Here is a 26023-nt window from a genome sequence, read left to right on the forward strand (position 1 = left end):
AAGCGGCATTGTTCCCTCTTGGACCCCTCCTCCACATATAGCGCCACAACACAGTGACATAGGCTGCTCCGCCCTGACAAATACCTAAGGCTCCACCCCTTACTACATAACAGGCTCTTGGAGACAAAAAAATATGGGCCAAGTGAAAGAACAGATCAAAGCTCCCGAAAAAGTAGAATTAATTGATGGAGAGATTGCCAGTCTACCAGATGAAGAGTTCAAAACACTGGTAATCAGGATGCTCACAGAAATGGTTGAATATGGTTGCAAAATAGAGGAAGAAGTGAAGGCTATAAAAAGTGAAATAAAGGAAAATGTCCAGGGAACCAACAGTGAAGGGAAGGAAATTGGGATGCAAATCAACAGTATGGAGCAGAACGAAGAAGTAAACATTCAACCAGAAGAGAATGAAGAAACAAGAATTCAAAAAAATGAGGAGAGGCTTAGGAACCTCCAGGACATCTTTAAATGTTCTGACATCAGAATCATTGGGTTGCCAGAAGAACAACAAGAGCAAGAAATTGAAAACTTATTTGGAAACATAATGAAAGAGAACTTCCCTAATCTGGCAAAGGAAATAGACTTCCAGGAATTCCAGGAAGCCCAGAGAGTCCCAAAGAAGTTGGGCCCAAGGAAGCACACACCAAGGCACATCATAATTACACTACCCACAATTAAAAATAAGGAGAGAATTTTAAAAACAACAAGAGAAAAGGAGACAGTTACCTACAAAGGAGTTCCCATGAGACTATCAGCTGATTTCTCAAAAGAAACCTTGCAGGCAAGAAGGGGCTGGAAAGAAGTATTCCAAGTCATGAAAGGTAAGTACCTACATCCAAGATTACTCTATCCAGCAAAGCTATCATTTAGAATGAAGGGCAGATAAAGTGCTTCCCAGAGAAGATAAAGCTAAAGGAGTTCATCACCACCAAGCCATTATTATATGAAATGTTAAAGGGACTTATTAAGAAAAAGAAGATCAAAAATACAAATAGTAAAATGACAACAAACTCACATCTATCAACAAACCAATCTAAAAATCAAGCTAAGCAAACAACTAGAACAGGAACAGAATCACAGAAATGGAGATCACATGGAGGGTTATCAGCGGGGAGTGGAGGCGGTGAGAATGGGGGAAAAGATGCAGGGAATAAGAAGCCTAAATTGGTAGGTACAAAATAGACAGGGGGAAGTTAGGAATAGTATGGGAAATGGAGAAGCCAAAGAATTTATATGTACGGCCCATGGACATGAACTAAGGGGACAAGGCATTGATGGAGGGAATGGGCGTACTGGGTGGAGAGGGGCAAAGGGAGAACAATTAGGACAATTGTAATATTATAATCAATAAAATATATTTAAAATTAAAAAATATGTAATCCTTATTAGAAAGCATCTTTCTTTACTCTGTAACTTTTGAAATTAAGTTATAGATAAAAGAATATTTTATGTTCATGATACATTGTTAAGAAAAAGAACCAAATTATAAAACCATACATAGTTGTATAGTCCTGTCTTCTTCTTGTTCTATGTAATTCTCACCCATGGGTATATCCACTGATTTCAGGGAGAGGGGCAAAGAGGGAAGGGAGGAAGGAAGGAAGGAAGGGAGGGAGGGAGGAAGGAAGGAAGGGGAGAGAGAGAAAGAGAAACATTGACATGGAAGAGAAACACCGATTGGTGCCTCCCTTTTGTGCCCTGACCTGGGATCAAACCCACAACCTAGGTGTGTTCTCTGACTGGGAATTGAACCTGCAACCTTTTCTGGTGCACAAGATGACACTCCAATCAACTGAGCTGCCCTACCAGGGCCTTCGTACCTTCATTTTTAATGAGCTGCATACGTGTAGACGAAAAAGACTAGATGGATATATGTGTATATAAATGCTAACGGTGGTTATCTCTGAATGGTGGTATTAGGGGTGCTTTTTGTTTTCTTTTTATTACAAAGGACATTACTTCTGTACTAACAAAAATAATAAAATTAATATTTACAAGCAAGTATATAATAAATGTTTACTAACTGTTCCTCAAAATAAGGGAATGGAATGTAAAGGAACAGAAGAAAATTTGTTATGAGTTAGAACCAGATTGTAGATTCTTTTTTTAAAAGATTTATTTATTTTCAGGTAGAAGGTAAGGGAGGGAGAGAGGGAAAGAAACATTGATGCAAGAGAGAAACAATGATTGGTTGCCTCTCATCTTGACCAGGGACCAAACTTGCAACCCTGGCATGTGCCCTGAATGGGAATCAAACTGGTGACCTTTCATTTCATGGAATGACACCCAACGAGCTGGGCCACACCTGCCAGGGTTAGATTCTAGATTCTTCACCTGGTTCTACCACTGACCTGTGCAATGGCATTGGCCTAACAGTTAATTTTTATTTCAGCTTATTTTAAGTTGAAAAATGATTTGTTGTGTTTAAGAGATTTTTATGAAAAGTATTATTTCACTAGGACACTACTGGTGGAGTTGGAACTGGTATTTCACAACATCCTGATATCTCTAAGGAAACACAATACTGGAATAATGTTCCCGCAGAATATAGGCATTTTAATTTTAATGATCTGCTTAAAAACAAACTGGAGTTTGAACATTTCCGTCAGTTTCTTGAGGCTCATTCGTCAAGGTAAGGAACATAACCATTGTAAAATGTATTTCCCTCTTGAAACATCATTTTTTTCTAAGCTACTTAATTTTTTTAAAGCTGTATAGATAACTTTCCGTTAGGGAGTGCATTAAAAATAGCAACCTCCAAAGTGTTGTTTTAAGTGGTTAAATAATATTTGTTGATACTTTTAGCATTGGCTAACCTAAAACACCAGTATGTTTTATCCTTTCCATTTTCTGCTGTTTGTTTTGCATTTGTCTAGACAGGTGCTATTTCTGTTTCCGAGAAGTGTCTCTTTTATATTTCACTAAGCCATTGAGATTCATGCAATATTTTATAATTTTTCTTAGTTAATATATAAATGAAATGTAGTTCTGCACAGAACCTTGGGACCTGTAACGTATTTATCTAATATAAACTGAAGCATTGATCATATTTTTTTCCAGTAATTTTTCTCACAAGTTAGCAAAGATTGGTTAGACTTGGGAGCCACATTTCACACATGGAGTTTCCCTTCTTTGTGCTGAGGGTTATTCTAACTTTAGCCTGTTGCCATATAGACATACTAGGCGGGTATGTTCCCATAGCTGAGACTGGCAGTACTAGTCCATTACTAAGGGAAGAACTCCGAGACGCTGCCGACAGTGGTGACAGACTTGTTTCCGATCCCAGGACTCCTGCCGTTCATTCACGTGTTTAGCCAGGATGAGGCACAGAACTGCACTCATTAGTTTCACGGTCTAATCACTTCTGCTAACTGGTCAAGTTCCATCAAAACAACAGCTTCGTTTGGTGTTTAGTAGAACTGAGAGGAACAAACAAGAAAGGCTGTACTTTGTCTCTGTTTTCGTTCTAGCGTGGACCTTCTGTGCTGGACAGACATTGAGCAGTTCCGAAGAATAAGTTACAAAGATCAAAAGCAAAGGGAGGCAAAATCTATATATATTAAAAACAAATATCTTAATAAAAAATATTTCTTTGGGCCTAACAGTCCCGCTTCTCCGCGTCAGCAAGACAAGGTATAACATGAAACAATATTTTCTATACTGAAGTAATGTATTATTGTTTATTATTTTCTTTGCCAACAACCTGAAAGTCATTTTTTTCATTTGCTTTTATGACTTAGATATTAGGCACCTTTGATATCTCATTTTTTAAAGATATTTACATATATCCACAAAATAAATGTTTTTAAAATTCACTCAAGTATTATATATTATAAAATGTGTTAGTTAAAAAAGTAATTTAAGCATAAAAGTAACCTTTATGCAGTCACTCACCCACTCATGTGACCAATACTAGTGCCTGTGATATGCTGATGTGCTGGCCACTCTCCCGGGCGCTCAGGGTGCGCTGTGAACGAGGCGGACCCCGTCCTTTCAACAAGCAGGGAAACGGCCACTTTTAGCTGTTAAGCTCCAGCTTGACCTCTTTTTGGTTCTTCTATGAACTGATATTACTTCAAACATAATTAATCTTTGAAAAATCCTGCTTGCCATTGTATTGTCCCCATAAACTATTTCTATTGACCCGGAACATAGGTTTGGCCATTTTGTTGGACCAAAGTCACATGGTCTGAATCACAACTTATTAATAACCATGGTATTATTATTTATAGAAAAAATTTATATTGGGCTTCAGCAGTGGGTTTGATCACATAAAATATGGCTCACTTTTTATGATTAAAAAATTGCAATTATTTATTTAGTTCGAAGTTTCCTAGTACACCACCCAGAGATCAAATGATAACATTTGATTTTTTTATATTGCTAATTTAATGTATGCATATTCTGATGGCATACATTTATAACATAGAAATCTCAGATTAACATGAAATTCATTAAATTCAAGAAAAATTCAGATATTCACAAGTGAGCCTACCAAATTAAAAAGCTTGATCTTTGCAGGGAGAAGTCAGCGGAAGTCCTTAGGAGTAAGAGGGACCAGAAGTAGGATTAAGCAACCTTGACAAAAATACTTTGCCATTAGTTTGCTGAGACACAACCTGGGATGTGTCAGCAAAAGAGGTTGGGTGTCTCACTGAGCACAGGCATGAGATGAACACATGGAGAGCATTTGTTTTCTGTTTGGCCTGCTCTGCATTGCGTGAGGTTTAGTGATACCGGATGTTCCTGTGTGAACCCCCCATACTGTAACATGCCGAGCTCCTACAATTCAGTGGGAGGAGTCACCTGGCGCTTTCATAACAAATGGTAGTGCTTACTATAGAGGAGTTCTCCCAATAATTCTTCTTCCTCATCTTTGTCTTTCCTTTTATTTTATTTACTTGTATTTTATACTTAAGGATATTCAAATCACATTACGTTTTATATAGATCATGCTAGTTCTGATCTCAGTTGTGTGGCCAATTTGCTCTTAGATTAACAAAGTAGTCTGTTTTTCTTTTTCTTCTCTTTTTCTATTTCCTTTTTTAATACAAAAACAGTATCATTGTTACTATTATTTGATTCATATTAAAGGATGGCTAAGAGGGTTCCTCTTTTGTTTTCATTAAAACAATTTATTAGTAGGATTCGATTAATCAAAGGAGAGCTAAGAAGAAGGTGATTTTTTCCAATAAGCAATCCATAAGTTTCGAGTGTACACAGGAACAGGGAGAAAACAGAATGAGCTCTAGAAGGAAATAGCCATTAGTAGCTTGTCGAAGCCAATACTTATGCAAAAGGGAGATTTGGGCCACAAAGAAGTTGTGTCTTATAAAAGATGCTACCTGTGCGAGCCAGGGACCACTGCCTGTGTAACCCGGCCTTCCCCTACTTCTTGCCGCCTCTGCTTCCTTCTTAGCGGAAGTTGGAACAGCCCCACGTTGCTGCCAGCAGCAGCTTCCCGCCATCTCCCACCCAACATTTATAATACCTGAGTCAAGCTTGTCTCTATACTAAGCTTCATTTTCCTCATTAGCAAAACAAAATTATTCCTCAAACCTGTCACTTTGACCAGAATCACAGATTCATAGATTATTAGACCTAGAAGAGAATTTAGGAAACTAATATACTGATGTCTTCCTTTTAGCTGAAGATACTGAGGCCATGGGGAAAAAATGGCATTGCTTACAGTCAGTCTCACAGGGTAAAAACCCCATTCCTGTGTTTTTTGAAACAACCCTCACATAGCCCGCAGTTCTCTCTTTGGTGGTAGGGAAGTTATCTGTCTTTACTGTACATGACAGAGCCAGGACATAATCTCACAGAAAGTGAAAACTGTGGCACCTATCAGGTGCTCAGCAAATGGTCTGGGGGAGAATGAATAAATTAATGACTATTAGTGTTTCTTCACCAAAACAGAAGTTTGTAGTTTTTGTTTATTTTATTTTCTTAGATAATGAATTCAAGTGGAGGCTGGGGAAGGATTCTCCATGAGCAGCTTGATGCGTCTGTCCTACTTGAAGTTCAGAAGCGTGTCCTGAATAGGCTGGAAAACATGTGGTTGCCATTGTTTCTTGCAAGTGAGCAGTTTGCAGTGCGTCAAAAGATAAAGGTATATGTCAGCACTGCCGTCTTTGCCCGGTAACTGACCCGTCTGGGAACTTCGGCCGTGCCCACTGTTGGCCCCACCAGCCGTCGCACTTCCACGGCACCGTGGTTAAGAGCATGGAGTCAGACTTCCCAAGTCTTAACCTCAACACTGCCATACGTTAATTGTACAACTTTAAGTCTTATAACCTTCGTTTATTCATTTTAAAAATGGGGTTAATAAGAGTAATTGCTTCACAACATTGTTGTGAAGGTGAAAGGAAATGATACATGTTTAGTTTCTTAGCATGGTACCTGGCACACAGCAAACATGCAAATATTATCTATTAATGTAGTTGTTTTTATATTATTGTTATCATTATTATTAAGTCTCACATAAATGGGCAAGGATATTCAAGGGACAATAATTAAATGAATTAGGATAATTTAATACGATGGAAAACTATGCAGATTTCCATATAAAATGAGATTAAAATATAAATTGAGATTTCCACATGGGTTGACATGAAAGATTTTATTTGTTGAGTGAAACAAGCAGGATGCAGAACAATATATGGAAGACATCCCGTTATGTATTTACATCTATGTGTGTGTCTATTTATGTTTCTATCTCTGTCCACCCATCCATCCCTCTATCTTTATGTTTGTGAAAAAAGCTCTAAGGGGATCTGCCTCCTGGGAATGGGTTTGGGCAGTAAAGAGGATTTTTACTTTACTTTGTAAAGTGGGGTGGTTTATTGCTTTTTTAAAAAATAAGAAGCATGTATTACTTTTATAATTTAAAATGTCATATCATACCTAAAAACAGGAAAACCTGATCTTTCCAAGGGACAGAGAGCATGCTTTGTAATTTTGGACTTTAGTATGCAAAGCACATGCAGTTAGTAATGATCAGGAAGAATCTAAAACAAAAGTTTATCAAACACTTTGAGACTTAGTTATCTGGAAATATCCTTAGTCTTCTGATCATCTTAAATTATGGAACATACAAGATATTTGGGAACATAGAATTTATAGTATGGATAAGAGCTGACTTGTTTTAGGCAAAAAGTTCCTGGAAATAAGCGTTGGAACAATTCAAATCTCCTCATGCTTTTCTTTTTCTAAAAAAAGATTTTATTTATTTTTAGAGAGAGGGGAAAGGAAGGAGAGAGGGAGAGAAACATCAATCGGTTGCCTCTGGCATGTGCCCCCTACTGGGGACCAAACCCACAACCCAGGCATGTGCCCTGACCAGGAATCAAACCGGTGACCTTTTTACTTTGTGGAGTGACACCCAACCCACTGAGCCACACTGGTCAGGGCTCCTCATGCCTTTATCAGGCTAACCCCTATTCTCTAACCAAAGCCAAGTGTAAAAATACTTAGCTTACCAATATTATTTACCACCTTTTTTCACTATGTTTAGCACAGTAATTTTATTATAACTTACAGCCATTTCCTGACTTAGCATTCTTTGGGTGGCCGACAACATAAACTGATTTTGACAACCTTAAGCCAAAGACAAAAGAGAAGGGAGAGAATTTATTATATGATGGTGCTGGAGCATCTCACACACTTAGGTGAAGAGTTGGTACTCAAGCTTTAGAAGAATCAGGGGCCAGGCCAGCTGTGGGAAACCAGCAAGAAGAACTCACCGATCTTTTCTCCAGACCGTGGCTGTCGGAAAGACTCGGCAGAAGTGCCTCTGGGCCCTGTCTCTACATCACCTGTGGTCCCTGTCTCTCTACATCACCTGTGGGTCTGTCTATGGAAGAGAGGTTGACTCACATAGTACAGGTTTGGCAGGAGTGGTTCCCAAGAAAGGGAAAATGGTGTTAATCGGCAATAACCCCAAGAAATGTCTACTGTGTTTTCTGCCTCAATTGGAGAACTTTTGTACTCTCCAAACTCACTTGTGGCTAGAATATAGCACAAAACTCTGGGAAGTCCTAATGATCTCTGCGGTTCCATGTGGCCCAAAGTGGAACTGTCATCTGCTTTTAGGGCAATACAGTCGGCCAGTGTTATCTCTGCAGAGGAGGAAACTGTTGAGAACAGAGAACTTGAGCAACTCGCCCGGGGATCTGGGTAGAAATTCCATTTCTAAGTCTGGTCCTTTTTCTTCTGAACTGTACTGTCTCTTGTCCAGACTGACCTTTACTTCATATTTTTAAAGCTTCTAAATTAGTAAAGGATTTCAAAACTTTAGTCATTCTAATAACTGACATACAATAATTGGTTTTTCTTTTAGGTACAACTGAGGGACATAGCTGAAGAGCTCTTACTACAGAAGCATGAAAGGAAAATTGGGATTTGGAAGGCAAGTAATTTGTTATATTCTTCCTCCTTCAAGTTCTACTCTGTCAAACTATTTTTCTCCCTCTTGTCCAAAAACTCTCATCGCAGACACTGTGTCCTAAGCCACCAACTGAGCACCAGCACCGCTCTCCTAATTAGCTGGTGGAATCTCGTGGAAAATGTGATTTGGCCAGATCCTTCTTAAACAGTTCCTCCCCTGCTCAGCTCCAGAAGTCTCTGATTGGACTTTAAATATGTATTTTATTTATTTTACGTGTGGTGGGTTTATTGAGATAAGCTCTTCATTCCAGGATACGGTAGTTTGTTTATTATTGAGAGTGGGTCATGCAAAGTGAATGAGAAACCTGCGGTAGAGTCAGCAGGTTGAATCAGCTGCCTCCTTCCCCTTTATTTAGAATTGCGTTTTAGCTTTAACAGAATTAAGATAACTATCATTTTGGTGATTATTTAAACCACTATAATATAATATCTTACTAGAAATTGCCTATTTTGCTTCTTAACGAGCATGATAAACACAGTCTTCTTATTGGGTCCACAAATTTATGGGTATTTATCCTTCCCCAGGTCTTGATAAAATGTCAAACTAGACCCAGCTGACCTACTGCAAACAAAGATAAAATTTTATTTGTCTGTTAAAGGTATATGTATATATGTATACACACACACACATATGTTAGGGTCCTCTTTTTCTGTATTTTCCTCTTGAAAGGCAAAAAAACTGTTCTTATATTTGTCTTTTGCTGTGTTTTTATTGAAATACTAAGTACAATGGGCTTCTATTTCATATTATTGTGCATTATGTATTATGTTATTTTTTTGTTTAGTAAAATACAGGTTTTAGTGAAATTACTAAGTTTTAGTACCTTAAGAAGCAGGTCTTAAAACATTATTTGCTGAGTGGGTTTTAAACAAACACCTCAGTCTAACACACAGTCGTTCCTATTTATAGGGCTGTAACTCTAATACAGACCACGTGGTGAGGGTCCTAACTCCTCGTCCAGACACCACAGCACGGGCCTCCCCAGCACAGGGACAGGCAGCTAGTGCCTCGTCTGGTGAAGGTCCCACTGTTCCTCTGCCCCGCCTGGGGTTGCCTTCCATTTTCAGTGTCCTGCTCGGATGTCACCCTGAAGGCCCTTCTCTGCGGAGCTTTTACTTCTCCAGGCAGAATTGGTTGTGCCTTCCCGTGTGTTCCCATGGCACCTTTTCCATAATACTCATTTTGATGATCACATATGATTTGTTTCAAGAAACGTACTTTATGCATTATCGGTAATGGGTATTTATCGTGTGCTTTGTTTGACTGTTACTGTCATCCCTAAGTTCACCTAAAACATTGCTTCGGAGCGATGCATAGTTGTAGGCTAAACTCAGATTTGGGGAACTTCAATGAAATTTATCCAGTAAAAATAATCTACTCAGTAAATTCAGTAAAATCTGTTTTGGCTGTCTGAGAAGCTAAAAGAGAATGAATATGTGATCTGAAAGAAGTAGACATCTTAAAATTATGAAGATATAAAATAAGTAATACCTTTAAGCATGAACTAAAACGCCATGGCTCCTTCAGGCTTCTTTGTTAGGTAAGGTGAATCCTCAGCCAGAGGACGTGTATTATTAAAAATCATATATTAGTAATTATTTCTTCTTATTAGTAATTCTTAATAATAACTTGCTATTAAAATAATATAAAAATTCCATTGTATAAAGTCGTTTTAGGTTCACAGCAAAATTGAGGTTCGGAAGGTGCAGAGATTTCCCATCTACCCACTGGCCTCACACATGCATCGCCTCCTTCATTATCAGCATCCTCCCCCCCAAAATAAAATAATAATAATAATATAAAGATATGTCATTGAAAAACATGATTTGTCCAGCATAGAATTATAGTGAAGTTCCACAGTAAATTTCCTATTTAAATTATTATAATCATTGGGTAATTTTTTTCTAAAAATTTGAAAAATATCTTAAATGTTTAACTGCTTTTAGTTTTTAAAAGGCAGGAGAATTATATATTCATCTATGGTATATAATATATGAAACCACAAAATAAACAATAACATAACAGTATATAATCATAAGATTATGATTACTCTTTTCTGTTTAAGCGAACTCATACTATGCACGCATACTATGGTGGTTTTTCACCATAGTCTCAAACTGTAATGATTGTTAGCATTCTCAAACAGTGTAGTTAGATGTTCTAAATCATCCAATCATTTATATTTCTTTCTACCTCATGACAAAATGATACCACAAAAAAGGAAAGGAGACAAAGCGGGGAGGAAGAGAGGGGAAAAGTTCCCAAATTCTGTTGTATCCAGGCCATACATTTCAGCAGCCAAAAGCAAAGGGGATAGAAGGTTGTGATTTTTTAATCTAGTAAAGAACTTTGTTTACTTCTTAGAACACAGCTAACTTCCTGTACTCTCTGCTTTGGACAGCCCGTGGAGAGCAAGTGGATATCTTCGTCTTGTGAAATCATTGCTTTTCGTAAAGCATTATTGAATCCAGTCACTGCAAGACAGTTTCAACGGTTCGTGGCTCTGAAAGGAGATTTGTTGGAAAATGGGGTGCTCTTTTGGCAAGAAGTACAAAAATATAAGGTATTTTATTGAGAGCAGGAGAAAGTCACCTCTTTGGGAGGAAGAGATACGTTTATATATTAGGTTCTTAACTGTAACTTTATGTAGAAAATATCCCAACTTTGCCACCTTCATACCAATATGAAAATATTGAGTGTCTATTTTTCTATTTTACATCATTATTATATAATGAAGAGTAAGAGTGAGCCCTAAATCATTGTATAGGTTTTTCAGGGTAGTCCCATATATTGTGATCTAATGAGAACCTTCCTGAAGAGTTTTCACTATGTTTTGGCATATCACTTATCTGTGAACATACTATACACATTTCCCCCTGAAGGTATCCATATTCAGTACTTCAACCAGGATCTGTTTCCAAGAATTCCCAATCGTATTTACCACAATAGTGATCAAAGGTAGTGGATTATAGATAAAGAAGCCAACAGAACTGAGAGAGGCTTTTCTATTAGAGAAAAATGGCCAAATTTATAACAAAATAAATAAGTGAAAAAACAAGGGGTTAGATTCAAAAGCAGTTTGTTTTCAGGTTTAAATGCTTAATGAAATCATATAGAATCTTTGCATTGAAAAGGAGAAAAGGACTTTCTAGGTTATACAATCTAAACTTGAACATGGGAATGTTGTCTAGAAATTCCTAAGAGTAGGCATCCAGCCTCCGCTTAAATGTTCCCGGGGTAGCGGGCTCATTTCCTTGCAAGGAGCCTATTTCATCCCATTATAAAAGTAGGGAATAAAAATAAAGCTGGAATTTCAGGGGGTAATGCTTTCAATTGGCTAATAATATAAGCCTGTATTATGCAGCATGAATACTCTGCAACATGTATATTCTGTATAGGTAGCAATTGCTCAAAAAAATCTAGTTCTAAACTTTCTCCAACATACCATGAAACAGTTTTCTACCCTTTTCTATTATCAACAGTTTATGTGCTATTCACAATTTAGAAATTTTCTCAGAAAAAAAAATTTTGAGATAAGTTTTTCAAAATTCGTCACAAGGTAAGTAATATTAAAGTATTTTTTTGAGAATTAGAAAAGAGGTAGTGTCTGTTTTCCAGAATAGGCAGTTGTTGTGAGTGGGTAGAAGTATCTTCAAGCTTATATGAATATGAGTAAGCCCCACCCTGCTAAGACAAGAGGTGATGCGATAAACCTTCCAAGATAAGTATTTAGTAAACAAAGACACATACTCAGTCAACCCTTAGTTTTGTAACTGTTCCTTCTTCAAGGCTGCCTTGGTCTTCATTTAGATATCTTTTCTGCATCATAGAATGGAGGAAATATAATACTAGGTGCCTATTAAAAATCATGCTATGAAAGTGAATTTGTACATTCAATAAGCATTTATTAAGTATCTAATATGCCAGCCATGATGCTAGATTGTAGGAATAAAAAGGTGAATACAGTGCATGGCCCTCCCTAAGGGAGGGGGAGATCCATAAAAATAAGTAGCATTGATTATAGCTTATGTTCTAACTTGGCGTCCCCACAGAGGACGGAGTGATGCAGGGAAGGTGGCAGGTGAGGGAAGTGTCCACAGAAGGAATGGTACTTGGATTGGGTCTTGAGCATTCCACCTAACAAAGTCTTAGTGAGCTCACTTTGATATGTTTTACTCTTCTTAAGTGTTTGCTATCTGCCAGATATTGTCTTAATGCTTTTCATGTAATAACTAATGTATTCTTCATAAGAATCCTGTGAATCTGGCCAAGATGGAAGCATAGGTAGATACATTTTGCCCCCTTGCACAACCAAAAGGATAACATCAAATGTAAAAACAAAAAATAATCAGAACTGCCAGGAAATCAAACTGTATGGAAGTCTGACAACCAAAAGAGTTAAAGAAGAAACATTCATCCAGACCAGTAGGAGGGGCGGAGATGGGCAGCCAGGGCACAGAGGATGCGTGGCAAGGCAGCGTCTGGCAGACCCAGCAGTCCCACATTTGCATGTGGATAAACTAGGAGGAACAACTGGGGAGTGGGACAGACCATGCAACCCAGGGTTCCAGCATGGGGAAATAAAGCCTCAAAACCTCTGGCTGTAAAAATCTTTGGGGGTTACAGCAGCAGGAGAAACTCCCAGCCTCACAGGAGAGTTTGTTGGAGAGACCCACAGGGTCCCAGAATGTACACGAGCACACCCACTTGGGAATCAGCACCAGATGGGCCCAATTTGCTTGTGGGTAGCTGGGGGAAGTGACTGAAAGCCGGATGACAGCCAAACAAGCGGCATTGTTCCTTCTTGGACCCCTCCTGTACATATAGTGCCACAGAAAAAAGCTCCAGAAAAAATACAACTAATTGATGGAGAGATAGCCAACCTATCAGATGCAGAGTTCAGAACACTGGTAATCAGGATGCTCACAGAAATGGTTGAGTATGGTCACAAAATAGAGGAAGAAGTGAAGGCTATGAAATGTGAAATAAAGGAAAATGTATAGGGAACCAACAGTGATGGGAAGGAAACCAGGACTCAAATCAACAGTTTGGACCAGAAGAAAAAATAAACTTACAACCAGAACAGAATGAAGAAACAAAAATTCAAACAATGAGGAGAGGCTTAGGAACCTCTAGGACAACTTTAAACGTTCCAACATCTGAATTATATGGTTGCCAGAAGGAGAAGAGGATGAGCAAGAAATTGAACACTTATTTGAAAAAATAATGAAGGAGAACTTCCATAATCTGGCAAAGGAAATAGACCTCCAGGAAGGAAGTCCAGGAAGCTCAGAGAGTCCCAAAGAATTTGGACCCAAGGAAGCACACACCAAGGCATATCATAATTACATTACCCAAGATGAAAGTTAAGGAGAGAATCTTAAAAACAGCAAGAAAAAAGGACTGAGTTATCTACAAAGGAGTGCCCATAAGACATCAGCTGATTTCTCAAAAGAGACCTTGCAGGCAGGAAGGGACTGGAAAGAAGTATTCAAAGTCATGAAAAGCAAGTACCTACATCCAAGATTACTCGACCCAGCAAAGCCATCATTTGGAATCGAAGGACAGATAAAGTGCTGCCCAGATAAGGTCAAGTTAAAGGAGTTCATCATCACCAAGCCATTATTATATGGTATGTTAAAGGCACTTATCTAAGGAAAAGAAGATGATCAAAAATATGAACAGTCAAACAACAACAAACTCGCAACTATCAACCACTAAAGCAAAAAACAAAAACAAGCCAAGCAAACAACTAGAACAGAAACAGAATCATAGAAATGGAGATCACATGGAGGATTATCAGCAGGGAGGGGGAGGAGGGAGAATGAGGGACAAGGTATAGGGAATGAGAAGCATAAATGGTAGGTATAAACTAGACAGGGGGAAGTAAGAATAGTATGGGAAATGGAGAAGCCAAAGAACTTATATGTACAACCCCCGGACATGAACTAAGGTGGGAGGGAATGCTGGAGGGAAGGATGGTACAGGGTAGAGGGGGATAAAGAGGAGAAAAAATGGGACAACTATAACAGCATAATCAATAAAATATATATTTTAAAAAATCCTATGAGACCAAAACTGTTATTCTCACTATTTTATAGATGAAGAAACTAAGGCACTGAAAAGTTAAATTCCTGACATCATACAGCTAAGTGGTAGAGCTGGAATTTGAACCAGGCCTTTCTGTTGCTAAAACTCATGTCTTTAACCAGTAATGGTTATAGTAATAAGCAAAGAGATGGCCACAGGGATTTAATCAAACTGAATTGTAAAACATTGCAAAGAAGCCAGATATTCAACAACAAGACACTGGCTACTTAATTATGATACATCTGTGCAAGAGAACACCCTGCGGCCATTACAAATTATGCCACAAGAGAATGATCAATGATGGGAGAGGTATTCATCTTAACTGACTTTTTTTAAACCCAGCTACTAGAAAACAGTACGATTTAATGTAAAGTGGTGTATGTGTCTCCACAGAGAAAAGACTGGAAACGTATGTTTATTAATAAGTATTCAATAAATACTTATTGAGCACCTACCTAGGGCCAGGCTAAATCCTGAGAATCCAGCTGTGGCCACAGCAGCCTACAAGGCCGCGGGAGGGACAGACGAGTGAGGGACAAGGCAGGCGCGGCTGCTCAGTGCAGTGGTGAGGGGGGCGTAGGCTGCCAGGAAAGGACCGGGGTGGGCATCTCTGCTGCACTGAGGGGGTCACAGAAAGCCTCCCAGGGAAAGTAGGCTGATGCTGAGACTTTTAGGACAGGTGAAAAGTGAGCCAGGCTAATGGCATAGTAGGGCAGAACAATGAGGGAAAAAAATCACTTTTGATTCTGTCTAAATTCTATCCCTTCACTCTCAAAATTAAAACCATATAACTTCACAAATTCCTTTTTATTTCATAAGCCTTATATTCCATAGTTATAAACCAGGCTCACTAAATAATTATTTTGATAATCTCACCAGTAATGGCAAAAAAAAAAAAAAGTACATTTTTGGTAACGTGCCAAACATGTGGTATAAATAGACCTTTTCTGAGGGGATACTAAATTGAGTAAAAAATGCTAACTGTTGTCTCGATGTAACATATCAAGGTTTTTTTGTGTGTGACTTATGCCAAACTGTATGTGAAGTTTTATACGACAACCACTAGAATTTTCTTTTAATAGTGTCCATAAGACATAAATTATTACAATGCCTATCATACAGTGAGTGCCTAATACATGTTGGCTCGTTTCTGCCCAAGAATTATGTTTCCAAATTTGTGTGCTTTCCAGTGATTCAGACAACAATATCTTTAACAGACAAGTGCCATAATTCAAGCTGAGCTACATCTTCATTTTTAAAAAAAAAATGATAGCCTTGACCCTGGCCAGGTAGCTCGGTCGATTAGAGCATTGTCCTGATGCACCAAGGTTGCGGGTTCTATCCCTGGTTAGGGCATGTACAAGAATCAACCAAAAGCACTGCTCAGTGTGGCTCAGTTGGTTGGGCATCCTGCTGCAAAACGAACGGTCACTGGTTCGATTCCTGGTCAGGGCACACGTCTGGGTTGCAGGTTTGGTCCTGGTTCCCAGTCAGGGCACATACCAGGAGCAACTGATTGATAGTTCTCTCTCACGTAGATGCTTCTCTCCCCCTCTTTCTCCTTTCTATCCCCTCTCTTTAAAAATAAATAAATAAAATCTTTAAAAAAAAGAATCAACCGTGCATACTTAAATAAGTGGAACAACAAATTGATGTTTCTCTCTAATATGAATTTAAAAATTTTTAAAAATGATACTTCTATACCTGTGACATAAAACTGAGTCTTTTTAATGTACCATCACTATTTTTAAGTTCTTTAGCAATAAAGAGGGTAATATAATAGGTTAATTGAAAAACCACAGAGGCGTACTGACGCACCAGTCACCACCAGCACGTAGCTATGTAGCTCACCCTTCTGGCCCTGAGTCCCCTTGGTGTAGAAGCAGTTCTGGTTGAGAAGCTTTCGCAGTCACCTGTAAGTTGAGTCAGGTGCCTGTTCTCAGTACTCTCCTGGAATGCTGTGTGTGCCTTTATCATAGCACTCACTCACTATCTCAAATTGTAGTAACATATGTTCATGCTTCTCCTCTAGTAGACATTGAGCCTTTTCATGGACAGGAACTATGTCTTAGAGCTCAACTCGTGTCTGGCATATAGCAGGCACTCAATATAAATTGAGTAAATTAGTCAAAGTAGACACTAGATCTCTTCCTTTGCGTAGGAGAAGTGATCAGGATAAAATGAAACTTGTATTTATGTCAGGCACATTCACTAAAGACTTAGGTTCCTCAAACCCCAGAGAAATAAAAGGCATGCTTTTTAAGGATGGCCTTGGTATGTCCCAGTGCCCTCTTGCCTAAAGTTACAATGTATATATTAGCTGAAAGACACATTGGCACCATTCTGTAAAGCGCTCTCATAGTATATTAACTATATTGTTCTACCTTTTCTCTTCGCCCAGGACTTGTGCCACTCTCACTGTGAAGAGTCCATCATCCACAAGAAGATCATGACTATTATCAACTGCTTCATTAATTCCAGCATTCCCCCAGCTTTACAGATTGACATTCCATTGGAGCAAGCCCAGAAGATTATTGAACACAGGAAGGAGTTAGGACCATATGTATTTAGAGAGGCACAGGTAAGAGGTCACGGCGCGTGGCTCGGCATGTCTTAAACTAGACTGACAATCTAGATACTCTTTTAAAGCTTCTTCATTATTAGTATTTGGCAAGACTCCGATCCTCCTCATACTGGGATTTATCCTATTTAATTAAAAAAATCTTTGCCTAAGCAACAGAACGTAAGAAACTAGTAATTGACTCTTCTGTTGTTGATAACATACAACAAACACAATTATTAAATACTACACTGTGGCTTTACATGTTATCCTTTCTTGTTTCTAATGCATAACACAAGCGAATTTCTCCTTTCTTTCCCACCATTCATTTTTCCTTTTAAAATATCTGCTACCACAAAAATGTGTGGAATATATGTGCCCCAAGATTTGTGTATTTTTAAAGATTGGAGTATTCACATAGCTCATAAAATAAGTGAGAGGAGATTTAAGTACCCGACCAACATAAAGCACACAAGCTCATGAAGGGAAAATCATGCCTGTTAACCTGCTCACGTTACCTCTTTTTAAGATAAATAATAGAAAACAGCGATTTGGTGAACATAATTTATTTGCATCTTGAAAAGCCTTTTACTGATGTTGTTCCTGAAAAATGATTAAGAAAAATAAATTATAATAGCGGGACGAGGGAAGGCCGAGTCAGGACGCCAGTGATGGGAAACAGAGATTTAGGGCGTGATTGCCCTTGAGCGTGGAAAAAGGCCGTTACTCCTAACGTTCATTTGTGAGCCAGCTGCGTTCTAAGTCCTCTGAGGAACGGGAAGTGGACTCACAATCCAAGTCGCGCATTAAAACAGGGGAAAATATAGAGCGATGATTGAGGATGTGCTAGAGAGAAATAGAGAAAACACGGTGCCAGAACCGTAGCATCTGTTAACGAAAAGATCTGAGAGCTCGCCTAGCCTCGTCTGCTGGGCCTGCTGATCCCCAGGCCCGTGCCTTGCCCACTGGACCAAAGACCCTGCGTCCCACGGTGACTGTCTGGAGCTGCTTCCACTGGTTGGGTCGCCACACTGTCAGGGATGGCGGCCGTGAACTTTATGGGAGTCCTCTAGTTTCTGCCTTCTACCTGAGTTCCTAAAATGGAGGCCCAGGCCCATATCTAAAATACGGACTTTGGAGCATCAGAAAATAAAGGAATATTTATTTAGAGGCCTTACCCCACCAGATCTGTTATTCCTCCTGCGTTTCCTAAGGAAGCTCAGGGAAAGGCAGCACCCCCACAAGCCAGAGGTCCGCTTGCCATGTTCAGGTCTTCCCTCTCCTTCATCCTCTTACCCTAAGATTTCTCCCTTGAATCCTTGGTGTCTGTCATTCTGTCCGCTTTTCTCCGCTTCACGCCGCTGCCTCAGTCCTCGCATCTGCAGTCTCACATCGATCACAAAAGTCCCCCGCCTGTGGGCTCTCAAAGCCCATTTAGCTCGCTTTCCATTTCAGTGACTCCCCACTGTCCTCAGAACGGAGACCGTACTCCTTCCCACAAGTCGCGGACACATCTCTTACCGTTTTTCTCCCAGTCCTACTGAAACACTACGGTCCCTTCAAGTGGCCTTACCCTCTTCCCGGCTGCACTTCCTGCAATGTCTTCTTCTCTTCCCTGTGCTTCTAGGACATCCTGTCTTTGTCCCGGTCAGAACACTTATAGCACAAAATTGGAAATGACTATTCTCATGCTGGACTTCCCCATTAGATGGTAAGGTCTTTGAAGGCAGGGCCTGTCTCACATTTTCCTTTGCACCTTGAATGCCTGGTGCAGAAGAGACACTCAATAACATATTTTTAAATCCTTACCCAAGGACAAGCTATAGAGAGGGGAAGGGAGAGAGGGAGAAAAACACTGATGTGCCAGAGAAACATAAATCAGTTGCCTCTCACATGCACCCCGGACCAGGGACCTAACCTGCAACCCAGGTGTGCGCCCTGACCAGGAATCGAACTTGCATCCTTTCAGTTTACAGGACAGTGCTCCAACCAGCTGAGCTGCACTGGCCAGGGCGTCAATAACATTTTTGAACACGTGAATGAATGATGTGAGAAGAGATCTATCACAACAGAAAGCAGTAAGATCAAATTGGAAATGAGAGCAAAGCTGAGTGCAAGGGCTTAATAGTGAATTAAAAACTGTTGCCTGTTTTGGTATTGTTATCAGCGTAGCCTCTGCCTGTCCCCGCCTGCATCCCTCACCACTCAGTCGAAGTTCTCATCATGGGACCTTTCCACCATTGTCCACCTGCCGGCCGTCAGCAAAGTAGCTCTGTGCTTATTAGAACATTTCCTTACCAACAATTTGGCTATCTTTTTAAGGTTCTGGAGGTACCGGGTAATGTTGATAAATAACCCATAAGTTATTAACTGAAAATCTTAACTGCAACTCTTAGAAATAGAGCAATTTTATGCCTGCCTTTGAAAAATTCTGTTAATTAGGTGACTTTTACTGGAAGGTCTTCTGGATGGAAATAAATATATTTGAGAGTGGGAATGACTCACATTGTGAAGCGATAAATGAAAATTTGTCGATAGTTGATGAATAGAGAAAGAGGGATATTTAAGTTTAAGTAGTTCCTATGAAAATTATCATGATCCCTGAACATTGGAGCAAGGGAATTAAATGCATGGCAGGTAAACGAGACAGATTTAAAGGCCTGCATTTTATCAAATAAAGTAGCTCTGGCTTTTGTGTTCACAATCCCAAGAGGCTACAGAGTTCAGTGACAAAGTTGTATTTTAAAAGGAGTCGATAATTTGAGAATTACTAATAACACCCATGTACAGAACAGAGGAGTAATGAAACAGACTAATTCAGGACCCTGCAGATCACCGCGGCATGCACTTTTTAAGAACTTTTCTTTTCCTCTGAAGAGCTGGCTTGGAGCCTAATGGGATGGTTCATTTTTCTCCAGGGCATTAGGGAAAGGCCATTCCTAGCAACAAAACGTTGGGCTTGATCTGATGTGGCAAGTCCTACCTTCTTGGAAGCAATGTTTGCCTCTGGAACTAATGGAAAAACTTGGCACGGGAAATCGAGCAACAATTCTTATCTCTACAAATATCACAATTAATCACTTACTGTAGAGTGTCCTCATAGAAAGCATTTGTCCAGGATACCACTCTGCTTTTTAAATGTTACTTTTCTTGCTCTCACATAAAAGAGAGATTGTATCATTTCAAAGTTACTCAAGATTTATTCTTAGATCTTAAGCTTTGTTTAAGAGCTTTTCCAGAGGTAAATGGTATTTCCTTTCTCTAAAAGAAAGAAAAGGGGAAGGGGGAGAGGAGCTCCCCTTGATGGACTGAATATTTGGAATACTTGCATAAAACAGCAGTGTGTGGCAGATCAACTAGTATATGTTTTGAAAGAAAACATAAATTTCTTATTTAAAAAGACCTAATGGATTCTTTATTAATACAATCAATTGGTTAGGGAAACATAAAGAATAAAGTGACTTTTAAGTGTATTTAAGAATTTTTTTTTTTAAAGAAAGACTTCTCATTGGCAGTAAAAACCATTGATGATAAGCTTGTGCTGAGCTAAACTGTACCAAGATGTCTGGAGACAGTAACTTGGAGGAAACACGCTGTATATTAAAGATAGAATAGTTAATCCATTATTATGGTGAATTAGAGTTTAAAGTGGTGCATTTGTATAAAATTGTAATCGGAGACATACTTTGTTTTTTATACAGATGACAATTTTTGGGGTTCTGTTTAAATTTTGGCCTCAGTTTTGTGAGTTTAGGAAGAACTTAACTGATGAAAAAATTATGAGTGTTTTAGAGAGAAGAAAAGAATATAAGAAAAAGAAATTGGCAGCCACAGAAGATGAAAAATTTGCAAAGGTGAGACAAGACTCATTTTGGGTTTAATCAGACTTTTAAAAAGTACGTGGTATGTGTAAATTTATAGAGGAATTTGCGCCAGAGAAAAATACAAAAATGTCACAGAATACAAACTTTAGTGGCTTTTAAGGGTTCAGTTGCAGGTTTCAGACTTTGTTTTGAATTCCTTAAAATTCATCTCAAACATCACCTTTTCTCTTTGAAGGCTTCCTTGACAGTCCCCTAGGCAACTTAAGGAACTCACAGCCACTGTGGTCACATGTTGGAACCTCTCCTGGAGAACACTTCCTATTGTCTCATGAATACGTTTTTGAGTTTTTGTCCTCACTGGACCGAGACCCTGGAGGATCGTAGCTGGCTTATCCTCCTGTGTTTTATGGGCACTTACACTGGTGTCCAGCGCATGCTCAATTATTCGTAATTGTTCACTGAGTGAATGAGGACAGCACTCTCAGTATCGCAATTATAGACGGACACACTGGCTGTGAAATTTACAAATATGGGTCATAAATTGCTCAGCCCGCCTACTTGTCTGCTAGTCTATCCGCTCATTCATCCATCCATCTACCCATCTTTCGGTATACTCTCTAATTTATTCGAATTGAGGAGGGGTAACTGCTCCCAAATAATGTATTTTATCTCATTTATAAGTTTATGCCTATCCTATTTTTAAAAATAAATTTAAAACATGTTGACATAAGAGCATCCAAACCTGTACAAAATTTTTATAAGAGCTTATTAGAGTTGATTTGAGCCAAATTAAGATATTCCTAGAAGCAAGATCTCAACAGACAGAAAAGTGCTTCAGAGTATGAGAGTTTGCAAGTTTTTAAAAATGTATTTGGAATTAGAGTGGAATGTAAGGAAGCAAGGACGATTACAGGAAAGAGGGATAAAGCACGGCAGAGATTGGAGGACAGGGTAGTTAAGATTATTTGCTCTTTTGAGGGTGATTACCCTTCCAAAGAGTCTGAAAAGAGGCATTTCAAAGGTGTGTTAGCCTCGATGCACAAGAACAATAGACAGGGCTTGTTTAAGGTAAAGATACACCTTTTACCACAGAAGTTATAGGGCTGGGCCGGGACCACTTACCAGACCTGCCCAGTTAGGAATTTTCGGTCAGATCACCCTGTGAGGTTACTTTCAAGTTAAATTTATTACAGTGCCCATTTTTCCTCCACAAAGAATATTGAAAAGATATAAAAGTAACATATTGAACACTTATATCTGTACAGGTCAAAAGAAACACTGTTAGCATTCTGCCTCATTTGCTTTTTTTCCCTTAAGAAATAACATATTGCCAAAAGGGTAAACTCCGTTTATCGCTGCCCTGAGCTCTGTTAGCCTCCCCATCCCCGGGAGCAACCATTAAGTTTGGGATATATTCTTCCATCTCCTTTTAAAGGTAGTGTTTCACACATGTATATGAAATCATAAACAACGCAGAGGACTGTTTTGTACGTATTTTAACTTACATAAACGGTACCATATTGTGTTAGTCTGCTAGGGCTACCATAAGAAAATTCCGTACACTGCGTGGCTTCAACATCAGAAATTCACTCTCTCCCAGTTTTGGATGCTAAAAGTCCCCCATCAAGATGCCAGCTGATTCAATTTTTGATGAGAGCTGTCTCCCTACTTTATACATGGCCACCTTTTTCCTGTGTCCTCAAAAAGTGGGGAGAGAAAGTGGTCTCTCTCTCTCTCTTGTTCTCGCTCTTGCTCTCACTCTCTCTCTCTACCTCCCTCCTTCCCTCTGTCCTTCCCTCTTCTTATAAAGCCACAATCCCTCTGTATTAGGACTCCACCTTTATGACTATACTTTAGTGACTTCTTACAGACGCTATCTCCAGGTAGTCACGCTGGAAGTTAGGGCTTCAATATATGAATTTGGGGGACACGGTTCGTCCAGAGCAGGTGTTGTGCAGCATGTGTTTCTCCAGCTTGCCTTTTAAACTCAGTTGTGTCTGTTAAGTCTGCGCATACAGCTATACGTGGGTCTAGTTTATTCAGTTTAATTGTTACATACTCTTCCATTATGTGAATTTGTATACTATGTTCATGTAATTATTTCTCTATTGTTGGACATGTGTTTCCAGTTTTCACCTTTACAAATAGCCCTTCAGACAACATTCTTGTAAATGTTTCCATTGTCATGTGTATAATTTTGGGGGGATTGCTGAGTAGTGGAGTGTGGGTGTTTTTAGCAGAGTAGGCGCTGCCATTTCGCTTTCCTTGTGAATGTGTCAGTGTCTATTCCCACTGGCAGCCGATGCGAGTACGCACGGCCTTTCCCGATTCGGTCGTCCTCATTTAGCATTCGGACTTTAAAATGTTTGCTCATCTGGTGAAAAAAATAGTATTCATTATTGAGAATGCATTTATTTATATTTTCCTACTTATCAGTAAGGTGGGGCAACTTTTCACATGTTACCTGACTATTCAGATATTTTGATCAGTTATTGTAATGAACCTATGGATCACTTCGGGGATAATTGATATCGTAACAGTAGTGTGTCTTACATTCCATGAACACAGTATGTCTCTACTTCGGTCTTTGACTTCACTCAGCAATGATTTATAGTTTTCATTGACAGGTCTTGAATGTATTTTGTAAAATTTATTTCAAAATCTTTCATATTTAAAATAATGGGGTTGCTGGATAGATCTGGAGAGCATTATGTTAAGTGAAATAAACCAGTCCGAGAAAGACAAGTACCATATAGTTCACTCATTTGTGGAATCTAATGAACAAAATAAACTAACAAACAAAATAGACCAACAACATAGAGACAGACTCATGGACACAGAGAACAGATTGACAGCTGTCAGTGGGGATGCTGAGGGGTGAGTGGAAAAGGTGAAGGGATTAAGCAAACAAACAAACAAACAAACAAAAAACCCCTCACGGCCACAGCAAAGAACAGTATGGTGACTACCAGAGGGAAAGAAAGTTGGGGGGAGGTAGCAGAGGGTACTTGGAGGATAAATACTGATAGAAGGAGACTGGACTTGGGATGGTGAACATACAGTACAATCCACAGATGATGTATTGTACCCCAGAGACCTATATAATTTAAGTAACCAATGTTGCCCCAATAAATTCAATTTAAAAAGAAAATAAATAAAATAATGCTATTGCTATAACATTTTTAATTTCAAATTCCAAATGATTTCTTAGAAAAAATTAATGTGAAATAATTAATATCACAGTAAGTTAGTTGCAAAGATAGTAGACAAGTCCCACGTACCCTTCACCCAGTTGCCACTTACGGCTGTGTCTTACTAGAGTAAAACCAGGAAGCCGACCCTGGTGAAAGACGTTTGTGTAGTTCTGTGCCATTTCGTCACACGCGTAGATTCAAGTAACTGGCGCTGCATTCAGGATCCACTGCAAAGATCTCCCTTGTGACCCTAAGTCATAGCCACTCAAGTTTCCCTAATATCTGGCAGCTACAAATCTGTTCCCTACTTCTATAATTTTGTCATTTTGAGAATGTTGTATAAATGGAACCATACAGGATGTGATGTGGAGACTGGCTTTTTTTCACTTGACATAAATGCACCCAAGTTGTCGGGTGCGCCCATAGCTCATCCTCTTTGCTGCTGAGTAGTGTTCCATGGTGCATCTGTACCACAGTTTAAAATATTAATACAATGACTTCTTCTTTCTTCTTTGTTTTGTTTGTGTACTTTTATTTAGTGATAGCTTTATTGAAATTTAGTTTATGTAACATAAAATTCACACCTTTAAAATGTACCATTCTGTGGTTTTCATAGATTCACAGAGTTGTGCAGCCATCCCCCCTACTACAATTTAGGATATTTTCATCACCCCCAAAATAACTCTATACATGTCAGCAGTCACTCCCCATTCCTCCCTCCCTCCGTCCCCTGGAAGCCACTGATCTACTTTCTCTATCCGGCTATTTCACATAAATGAAGTCATACAATAGGTGGCCTTTGTGACCGACTCCTTTCACTGAGCATATTGTCAATGTCCGTCAGTATTGGAGCGTGTATCAGTACTTCATTCTTTTCACGGCCAAGTAATATTCCAGTGTACGGCTGTGCTACATCGTGTTTATTCATTTACCAGTTGATGCACATGTGGGTTGTTTTCTCCTTTTCGTTACCATAGATAATGCTGCTGTGCACGTTCTTGTACAGTTTTGTGTTTGGACATATGTTTTCATTTTTCTTGGGACATACAAGTTGAATTGTTGGCTCATATGGTAACTATATGTTAAACCTTTTGAGGAAGTGCCAAACTTCTCCAAAGCTGCGGAGCCAGCCCGCTCTCCTCTGATGTTTGCCTGACATCTTCTTTCCTTCCTTTACCACCTATGTCATTGTTCTTGAATTAAGTTTCCACTAAGCAGCGCACAGTTGGGTCATTTTCTTTTCGAATCTACTCTGCAGATTCTCTGTCTTTTAATTGCTATATTTAGTCTATTTATCTTTAATATAATTAGTGATAGGATAGTTCTGAAGTCTGCTGTTATATTCTTTGTTTCTTTTGTTTTTCATTTTTTCCTGTTTCCTTTGTCTTGCATTCCTGTGGATTACTTGCCCATTTCTTAGAATTTCATTTTGGTTTATATTTATTTATATATTTTAGAGGTTACTTTACATATTGTCTTATACATACATAACATTACAGTCAATTAGTGTTGATATTTTACCAGTTCAAGTAGAGTCTAGAAACTACCTCCCTTTAAGTCCCTTTCCCCACACCTGTTTATAATTATCTTAAATAATTCCTCAAAATATATTGAGAACCACATCAGAAAATTTAACAATTTTTGCTTCAACCATCAAATATAAATTAGTAAACTCAAGGGTGGGGGAAGAAAAGTATATTCTACTTACCCATACTTTGTTCTTTTCATTTTTTTTCATGATATTCCAGGATTTTTATGTAGGTAAGGTATTATTCCTCACTGCTTTCAAGGTTTTTTTCTTTGTCTTTAGTTTTCAGCATTTTGAGTATGATGTGTCTTGTGTAGATTTCTTTGGGTTTATTTTATTTAAGGATTGGTCAGGTTCTTGAGCTTATGGGTTTATGTC

At 38.9% G+C, this 26023-nt stretch overlaps 1 protein-coding gene across 7 annotated transcripts in view; it reads left to right on the plus strand.

The window, feature by feature from the left end:
- RGS22 (regulator of G protein signaling 22) overlaps positions 1-26023 on the plus strand; it is a 116887-nt gene that overhangs the window by 83464 nt on the left and 7400 nt on the right. For 4 of the 7 annotated variants that reach the window (XM_053930380.1, XM_053930381.1, XM_053930383.1 and 1 more), the window contains 7 exons: positions 2460-2632; positions 3471-3633; positions 5954-6112; positions 8342-8410; positions 10851-11012; positions 16941-17120; positions 20801-20953. In XM_053930380.1, coding sequence (XP_053786355.1) covers positions 2460-2632; positions 3471-3633; positions 5954-6112; positions 8342-8410; positions 10851-11012; positions 16941-17120; positions 20801-20953 — 1059 coding nt within the window. The remainder of the gene's footprint in view (positions 1-2459; positions 2633-3470; positions 3634-5953; positions 6113-8341; positions 8411-10850; positions 11013-16940; positions 17121-20800; positions 20954-26023) is intronic. The other 3 variants (XM_053930382.1, XM_053930385.1, XM_053930386.1) reach the window with 1 other exon arrangement.

Source organism: Desmodus rotundus, chromosome 8 (assembly GCF_022682495.2).
Source record: "Desmodus rotundus isolate HL8 chromosome 8, HLdesRot8A.1, whole genome shotgun sequence".
NCBI classification, from domain to species: Eukaryota; Metazoa; Chordata; class Mammalia; order Chiroptera; family Phyllostomidae; genus Desmodus; species Desmodus rotundus.